This window comes from Octopus bimaculoides, chromosome 29 (assembly GCF_001194135.2).
Source record: "Octopus bimaculoides isolate UCB-OBI-ISO-001 chromosome 29, ASM119413v2, whole genome shotgun sequence".
Taxonomy (NCBI): domain Eukaryota; kingdom Metazoa; phylum Mollusca; class Cephalopoda; order Octopoda; family Octopodidae; genus Octopus; species Octopus bimaculoides.
In genome coordinates, this window is record NC_069009.1 from 1,221,674 (window position 1) to 1,231,246 (window position 9,573).

Here is a 9,573-nt window from a genome sequence, read left to right on the forward strand (position 1 = left end):
GGAAATTAAATACGCTTTACACCGCTTAATCAGCCAAAGGAGTAAATATAAACAACTGAATACTTGTCAGTGATTGGTTGAAATTATCGAAATAAGACAATTTTTTACATGAAATAAATTCGAATACAAAAATATTTTTCTGTTCTATAACACAAAATAGATAAGTATACGAAGTTTGAAAGTCTTTCCGTACCAAAAACACTACGTAAAACATTAATGAAAAATGTGGCCCCTGTTTTAAAAAAGATCCACTTTTCTTTATACTGGATAGCATAATGCTTACTTTTTCTGTATAAATTTACTAAAACCATTAAATGGTTAACTACTTTTTGAAGTTTCACATTCATGCTGGTAATCACAGCCTTGGCCATATTTTACTGATATATATATATTTGTATGCATTCTGAAGTAGATGGTTTCTACGCAGAGGGTCAACATTTCCATCAAGTTTCCTATTGGTATACAAGTATGTTCTTTTAGATGGGTGTCTGTCACTAGTTTTTTCTTGAATCACCGATGGTGCTTCACCAGTTGGGACTTTGGTGAACAGACTTATTACATCTAGACTCACCATCTGGTTGGATCCAATGGGGGTATCTTTGATCAATTCTGTGAAGTGGATGGAATTCTTCGTGTATGATGTTGACTTTCTTGCTAATGAACTGATTATAAATACCTTAGGTACGAGAACCCAGGTTCGAAATTTCCCTAATACACCTGATGAAGGCTGGAGAGTGTATCAGCCGAAATGTTGTGTTAACAAACAAGATGAAGACAAATATCCCTCAAATGTAAATAAGGTAGGTACATTTTTGTTTCCTTTTATTTATTATTTATTTACTATTGTTTATTTTATTTATTTTCATATGTGAAAGACTAATTATTTCTTGCATAAAATTATATATTATCATCAACTGACCAACATTCTGTTTTGTTATTAGATGGTTCTGAATGTTATAAAAGTGAGAAACCTTTCCTTTCAGATTCACAATAGACTAAGAAATACAAATAGAAATATTGAGGGAGAATTAGACGACATTCGAGCGAGATCGTTGCCAGTGCCCCTGGACTGGCTCCTGTGCAGGTGGCTCGTAAAATACACCATTTTGAGCGTGGCCGTTGCCAGTACCGCCTGACTGGCCTTCATGCCGGGTGGCACGTGAAAAGCACCCGCTAGACTCTCGGAGTGGTTGGCGTTAGGAAGGGCATCCAGCTGTAGAAACTCTGCCAAATTAGATTGGAGCCTGGTGTAGCCATCTGGTTTCACCAGTCCTCAGTCAAATCCTCCAACCCATGCTAGCATGGAAAGCGGACGTTAAATGATGATGATGATGATATACATATATGTATGTATATAAATATATATATGTGTATATATAGCTGTAGAAACTCTGCCAAATCAGATTGGAGCCTGGTGTAGCCATCTGGTTTCACCAGTCCTCAGTCAAATCGTCCAACCCATGCTAGCATGGAAAGTGGACGTTAAACGATAATGATGATGATAGAAGAATGAGGATCATTTCTTGACGAAGAACCAGATGATGAGGAATCTGAAGAGGAAGAAGAGAATATAGCAGAGGGAGAAACTGAAGCAGATGGTTGCAGACTTCTGCAGATGGTTCTTTGGAAGAAACAGATGAAGTTGTAGTGACGCCTTTCCCTACAAAGTTAATAATGATGAAGATGAACAGCAGGCTACCAGGAACACAGAAAAACAGTTTATAGGCAAAAATAATGGAACTCTCTGGAAAGGAGTTCCCCCATGTCTTCCACAGCATACAAAACAATTATCAGGATTCGCCAGGACCAAGAGCAGCAAATCAATTTCTTCAGACTCTTTTATATTCATCTTCACTCCAATATGATTCATTTTCCATAATCTTCCTACAGAGAAGGATTTACCACAGATATGACAATGATATGGCTTCTCTCCTGTATGTGTACGCTTGTGGCTAGTCAAGTTACTATTTTCTGAAAATGATTTACCACAGATATCGCAATGATATGGCTTCTCCCCTGTATGAATGCATTTGTGGTAAGTCAAGTTACCATTCTGAGAAAATGATTTACCACAGATATCGCAATGATATGTCTTCTCTCCTGTGTGAACACGTTGGTGAATGACTAAGTCAGCTTTCCGAGAGAATAATTTACCACAAGTATCACAGTTATATGATGTTTTGTCCCTTTCATTCTTTTCCTCATCAGGAAAATCAATTTCTTCAGACTCTTTTTTTACATTCAACTTCACTCCAATATAATTCATTTTCCATAATCTTTGTTTCTCTCGTCACAGTACACAAATATTTTCCTTCTTCTCGTATATTGCTCTTAAATATTTCTACTGATTTATCTCCATCAATAGTGTTCTTTGTTAATATCTGAAGATGCTGCAAGCTGCCTTGTTAATTGCTTTAACTCTTTAACATTCCGATTACTCTGTCAGATGTAATACTTATTTATTCAAATTCTTTTGAATTAATCATTCATTATCTTATCATGTTCAGATTTCAATGATGGGATTCTTTATGTTTACAATGACATTGCAGGGTGAGTGTAAGGGGTCAGATGTGGGCAGTTTTAACATAAAATAGCAAGAATATTTGGTACTGTTATGGTCAGTTGAAATGCTAAAGGATTAATTAAAATACAAATATAATTTTCTGTGTCTTCCAGACAATAAAGAAGAGAAAGTTTGCTACATATATCAATTCAGAAGATATACTTTGCAGTAATTCAGTATATATTTATAGAAACAGGGTTATACGTGTTATGTATAACATCTTTTGCTCAGTTTTTAAAAGACATTCAATACGAATGACATTGTTTATATAAAAATTCTGTGATGCAGAGGTCATTTGATAATCTGAAACGAAAAGAAACAACAGTGTCAAACATACAAGATTATTAGAGATTAGAGAGATTAAAACAGTGAAAGTTTTACTACATTTTTATACAGACATGACCAGCCATGGTTGTGTGCTAAGAATTTTGCTTACCAATCCCATGGTTCTGGGTTCAGTCTCAGAGTGGCCAACGAGAGCCTTGGGCAAGAATTTCGTAGATGGAAACTAAAAGTTTCACATATACCAACTACCAAAATATATTCAAATTGAAATAAGCAAAACAGAAATTAAAATATATGAGTTACTTTTGACAAGTCACCTGATGATACACATCTGCAACGAGAGAAGCTGAAATTATTACTTTACTCGCAATTTAATCTCACTCGTTATCTAAGAAAGTAGAAATTCATCCAGAAAAGTCGCTAATTTCAGACAAGAGATAAAAGAACATGTGTCACCAGAAATAATCCTAACAAAATAGGTGCAGGATTGGCTGTGTGGTAAGTAGCTTCCTTACCAACCACATGGTTCTGGGTCCAGCCCCACTGCGTGGCACCTTGGGCAAGTGTCTTCTACTATAGCCTCAGGCCGACCAAAGCCTTGTGAGTGGATTTGGTAGACGGAAACTGAAAGAAGCCCGTCGTATATATGTATATATATATATATATGTATTTGTGTGTGTTTGTATGTCTGTGTTTGTCCCTCCAACATCGCTTGACAACCGATGCTGGTGTGTTTACGTCTCCGTAACCTAGCGATTCGGCAAAAGAGACCGATAGAATAAGTACTAGGCTTCCAAAGAATAAGTCCTGGGGGCGATTTGCTCGACTAAAGGCGGTGCTCCAGCATGGCCGCAGTCAAATGACTGAAACAAGTAAAAGAGTAAAAACCTATAAAAATGGGGTATGTATAAAACATGTATTAGTTTGCTTTAAATAACGAAACGAATTGTAGTTTGTTTTTGGATTTGGTTTGCAAGATTCTTTATGTGATTTCGTGTGTTGAAGCATATTCTTTTGTGTCTGGGGAGAGTCATTTTCTTTTTGTGCCTTATAATTTAACACATTCACCGGTAAAATTTCCACTTATTTCTTATTTTTATTTTCCTAAAATTTTCGGTGCGTCTTGCAACCTTTTCAATAGTCAACAGAAAAGGTTGCAAGACGCAACGAAAATTTTAGAAAAATGAAAATAAGAAATAAGTGGAAATTTTACCTGTGAGTGGGTTAATTACAAGGCACAAAAGACCTTGTTTGTAAAAAAACTTTTGGACCTGGATTTGCATCCCCCAAGCAAATTTCGTTCCCCAGACAGTGGGGCCTGAGGTGAAAAAAGGTTGAGAAACAGTGGTCAACAATAATAAATATGTTGTTTATTTGCTTTGTTATGGATTAGATCTGTTTAATTATTAATTTCATACAATCAGTACAGGTCAATATGGAATTAATATCGATCTTTGATCAGCAACATCAAAAAGTTTTCAATCACCGATGTTCACCTTATTTTTTCTAAATAATATATATTATACACCTTGCGTGTTATTGCTGTATAATCCAATATTTACAGCGAAACATCTTTAACTACACCAAATGTTTTCTCCAATATCACAAAAGACTCGTATTTCATTTCAACTGAAATTAATTATTGAAAAAAAACAAAAAAAACAAGACATCTTCCAAAGTGAATTTCGTTTCACCATATATATATATATATATATATATATATATATATATATATATATATACACGCAGTGAGAAGAATACATGTTTATTATTTCTAAGCAAAAATTGCCTAAATTATAAAAATATTCCCTATTAAATTTACTAAATTTCTGTAAATGTTTTTTATCTTTTACACCTGGTAGACTTAGTACAATGTCGGAAGGTACAATACAAATTAGTAACCTCACACATGGCGTTTCTAAACATGTTTCTACAGAAGAAGAGGCATCGACCTGGCTCTAAATCTGTTTGAGGAACAAATGAAATACCTGTTCTTATTTTTAACGAACTTCTCGAACGGAAGTCTGAAAAGATGAAGAAATCAGGTGACAATACCTGAACAAGTGTTTTCTTCGTTTCGTTTATCCCTAGCCAGGTTTTGTAATGTCTGTTGTGAAATTTCAGTTAATGAATGAAATGAAAGGAAGAAATACGAGATTGGATATATATGAGAAATACAAGTCCTTTATCCGGAAGTAGGTAATTAACGACTGATTTGATTAATTGAATAATACAATTAGTATCAATTATATCCATAGTAGTCACTATTTATCGAAGTATAATAATCAATGAATGACAATTTGATTGTCTAATATTAAATATATACATATGTTTGGATATAGGTATATTCGTATAACCACAAGGTGATTTCCTATTTGACGTTCGTAAAATCATAGACATCCAACAAGTTTATTTCGATAAAACATTTCATTAATTATAAGTGGAACACACTAAGAACAGCGAGTAAAAAGTGAGGTTGAAATGTTTGAGTTATTTTGAATAGAGTTTCGCCCTGGGCATATCAGAGAATTCTTCAACAATCCACGGCGAGAACACCAAGCAGTATAAGTAACTGAAACTGAGAAAGAATCCCTAATATTATTGTTATATATATATATATATATATATATATATATATATATATATATATATATATATATATATATGTATGTATGTATGTATGTATGTATGTGTGTGTGTGTGTACACATACACACATGACTGACCTCTTTCAGTTTTGGTCTACCAAATCCACTCTCAAGATTCTGGTTGTCTTGAGGTTAATGTAGGAGTCACTTGCCCAAGGTGCCATGCAGTGGGACTGAACCTGGAACCACGTGACCAGGAAGTGAACTTCTTAACCACATAACCATCTCTGTGTCTATATTATTGTTATAGAAAAGTAATAAAATGTCCACTGTTGTGTCTCTTCTGTTTAAGTATCTTCTATATCTTACCCTGTTGTTTCTCTTTTATTTCAGAATATCAGATGACATTGGCATAATGATCATTTCTCCATCCAGGCCCATCATCAATATTGAATTGGCTTTTAAAGACTAAAGGAACATGTTATAGAAACCAGATGTAATACTGTTTCTATAACTCTATGGGGAATTACAGAGGTGAACAGCGACATTTCTCTACTTTACTGTCTGGATTGTGTGCAACATGAATTTGTAAATAGATTTGAATAAATTTACAAAGTAATTTGCTGCTTCTTCAGATATCAGTGAAGATTGCAGTTGATAGAAAATGTAACAGTCAAAAATATTTGTAACAAATATAAGAGCAAAAACAAGAAATCTATGTGTATATTTTGGTGGAAGAAGAAAAGATAAAGGAAAATTAATTAATGTGAAGGACTTATAAAAGGTTAATTTTAAGTGAAGATATGCTGAAGATGGTAGAAAAATCACCGCTTTACTGTGATATCTGTGGTAAATCATTCTCTCAGAAACGGAACTTGAATAACCATAAATGTAATCGTTCAGAAGAGAAGCCATATCACTGTGATACCTGTGGTAAGTCCTTCTCTCAAAATGTTTATCTCACTATGCACAAGCGCATTCATACCGGAGAGAAGCCACATCACTGTGACATCTGTGGTAAATCATTCTCTCAGAAAGGGAACTTAACTACTCACAAGCGTATTCATACAGGAGAGAAACCATATCACTGTGATATCTGTGGTATATCATTCTCTCAAAACGTTTTTCTCACTATTCACAAACGTATTCATACAGGAGAGAAGCCATACCAGTGTGATATCTGTGGTAAATCTTTCTTTCAGAATCATCACCTGACGTCTCACAAATACATTCATACAGGGGAAAAACCAAATCACTGTGATATCTGTGGCAAAGCATTTTCACTAATGCATCTACTAACTAAACACAAACGTAGCCATACAGGAGAGAAGCCATATCAGTGTGATATCTGTGTTAAATCATTCTCTGAAAGTAGTAACTTAACTGCGCACAAACGCATTCATACAGGAGAGAAACCATATCACTGTGATATCTGTGGGAAATCGTTCTCTCACAGTAGTGATTTAACTACTCACAAGCGGGTTCATACTGGAGAAGAGCCATATCACTGTGATATCTGTGGTAAATCTTTCTCTCAGAAAACTAACCTCACTACACACAAGCGTATTCATACGGGCGAGAAGCCTTACCAGTGTGAAATCTGTGGGGAGTCATTCTCTCAAAATCGTAATGTGATGTCTCACAAATTCATTCATTCAGGTGAAAAACCAAATCACTGCAACATCTGTGGTAAATCTTTCTCTCTAAAGCATTGCTTAGCTAAACACCAGCGCATTCACACAGGAGAGAGACCATATCATTGCGATATCTGTGGCAAATCGTTCTCGCAAAGTGGTAACTTGACCAAACACAGACGTATTCATACAGGAGAGAAGCCATTTCATTGTGATATCTGTGATAAATCGTTCTCTCAAAGCGGTAATTTAACTACTCATAAATGCATTCATACAGGAGAGAAACCATATCAGTGTGATGTACCTGTTGTAAATCAATCTCTTAAAATGAAAACTTAACTAAACACCAACATCTGTGGTAAATTGTTCTCTCAAAGTGGTAACTGACCAAACACAGACATATTCAGACAGGAGAGAAATCATATCGTTGGATATCTGTGGTAAATTATTTTCTGAAACTGGGCACATAATTAAACATAAGTATGTTCATACAGGAGAAAAGCCCTATCGCTGTAATTAATATCTGTGATAAATCATTCTCACAAAGTAATACCTTAACTACTCAGAAACATATTCCTGCAGGAGAGAAATCATATCAGTGTGACGTATCTGTTGTAAATCATTCTCTTCAAATGGAAACTTAACGAAGCCCCAACATATACATAAAAGAATAAAACCATATCACTGCAATATCTCTGGTAAATCATACTCTCAAGAGAAATTACTTAACAAAACACATGTTTACATACAAAACAGTAATTTTTTTTCAATACCTAAATTCCATTTTTTGATATTCACAATTCAACAAGTGTGCTACCATATTATATCTTAACCCATTACCTACCAGTGATCTCATATGAGATCACTTAAAAATTACAAATTTTGTAAATTATCTGTCAATATTTACACATATCTAACCTTTTTGCTATATCTCCTAGGTATATTTCTCTGATATTCAAATGAGGTTTGCTAATTTTTCACCCAATATCTCGCTTATTTCTATTTAAAATGTTATTTTGATCATTCCAGCATGTTTCTAAGGCTGTTTTATGCTAGAAATCAAAGTTTCATTAAAAAAACTCCAGTTAATAGAATTATGGGTTAATATTCAAGTTACACTATCAAATGTAATGCTTATTTATTCACATTGTTTTGAATTAATCATGCATTATCTCTCATAGACCTGAGATTTCAATGATGTAAGAGGCCAGATCTGGCTGGTTTGAACATAAAACAGGCAGAATATTTGAGCAGGATATGGCCAGTTTAACCTTTTAACCCATTACCTACCAGTGATCTCATATGAGATCACTTAAAAATTACAAATTTCGTAAATTATCTCTCAATATTTACACATATCTAACCTTTTTGCTATATCTACGAGGTATATTTCTCTGATATTCAAATGAGGTTTGCTAATTTTTCACCCAATATCTCGCTTATTTCTATTCAAAATGTTATTTTGATCATTCCAGCGTGTTTCTAAGGCTGTTTTATGCTAGAAATCAAAGTTTCATAAAAAAGATTCCAGTTAATAGAATTATAGGAGGTAATGGGTTAAGCAAATTATATCCATTTTTTTTTCTCTTTGGTAATTTGATCAATATTGGTGCTTTTATTGAAAGTTTGCATAAAGTTTCCTTATTCATTGAACAGTGTAATGGAAAAACTATTGGGAAAATATGATTTATGCATGTGATGTAATTGCTCTTACAATTTGTCCCAGAACTATCCAGGTAAATAATATTATCACTAGTATATGAATCTATGGGCCCTTTATTTCTAATTAGTTTTATGAGTGAGTGCCAACACACGACACTCTTGTCCCTTTAGTCATTCTGTTACTTCTGCTAAATTTTAATAAATACACATATAATCTCGTTTTGAGTTCAGTTTTCCTTTTTGCATTGCTAAACATATATATATATATACATACAAGGTTAGATCAATAAGTATCCATAGTAACGAAGATAAAGCATGCAGAGTGAAGCTGCTTGGCATAGATTGTGCTTCAGCTTCGTTACTATGGCAACCGTCCGGATACTTAGTGATCAGACCATGTATATATACTTAATATATGTTTGCATTGCATATGTGAGTATATGCATGTGTATTTGTATGCAAGTATATATTTGTGTGCATGTGTATATATGTATGTTTGTATACAAATATGTGCATGTATGTAGGAAAGGAAAGATCTTCTCCCCCACCACTTCTTTGGTCCTATATTCCCGAGCGTTATACTAATACATCCATTTGTTGTTTACACCACCTGTCTTCGTCTGTTGTTTTTTCATGAATTCTCCCTGTATATATATATATATATATATTACTGTTTAACCCCCAGAAAACATCGTTGGCTATATGGCACAGTATCTGTGTCCTTATATTTTTGAAAATATAAGCTACTATAAATCGGCACAAACTTTCTGGACAACCCAATATCTTTTAAATTTGTTTAAGGTAACGTCAGAGGTATGCAAAGTCAAATGACCGAAACAAGT

At 34.1% G+C, this 9,573-nt stretch overlaps 2 protein-coding genes across 3 annotated transcripts in view; one reads left to right on the plus strand and one right to left on the minus strand.

The window, feature by feature from the left end:
- Nucleotides 1–9,573, plus strand: part of LOC106879006 (zinc finger protein OZF) — a 22,850-nt gene that overhangs the window by 5,277 nt on the left and 8,000 nt on the right. For both annotated transcript variants that reach the window (XR_008267017.1, XM_052977875.1), the window contains exons 2-3: nt 682–800; nt 5,829–6,368. The gene's annotated coding sequence lies outside the window, so the exon portion shown is untranslated. The remainder of the gene's footprint in view (nt 1–681; nt 801–5,828; nt 6,369–9,573) is intronic.
- On the minus strand, nt 810–5,822 carry LOC128251227 (zinc finger protein 3-like). The gene is made up of 2 exons (XM_052977881.1): nt 5,574–5,822; nt 810–2,866 (listed from the first exon to the last, which is right to left on the minus strand). Exon 2 carries the CDS (start codon nt 2,264–2,266, stop codon nt 1,661–1,663), a length of 606 nt encoding a protein of 201 aa, XP_052833841.1. The 5' UTR covers nt 2,267–2,866; nt 5,574–5,822; the 3' UTR covers nt 810–1,660.

Bases quoted from the DNA above. Each gene is read 5' to 3' on its own strand.
- LOC128251227 (XM_052977881.1), bottom strand. From the start codon at position 2,266: ATGAATTATATTGGAGTGAAGTTGAATGTAAAAAAAGAGTCTGAAGAA.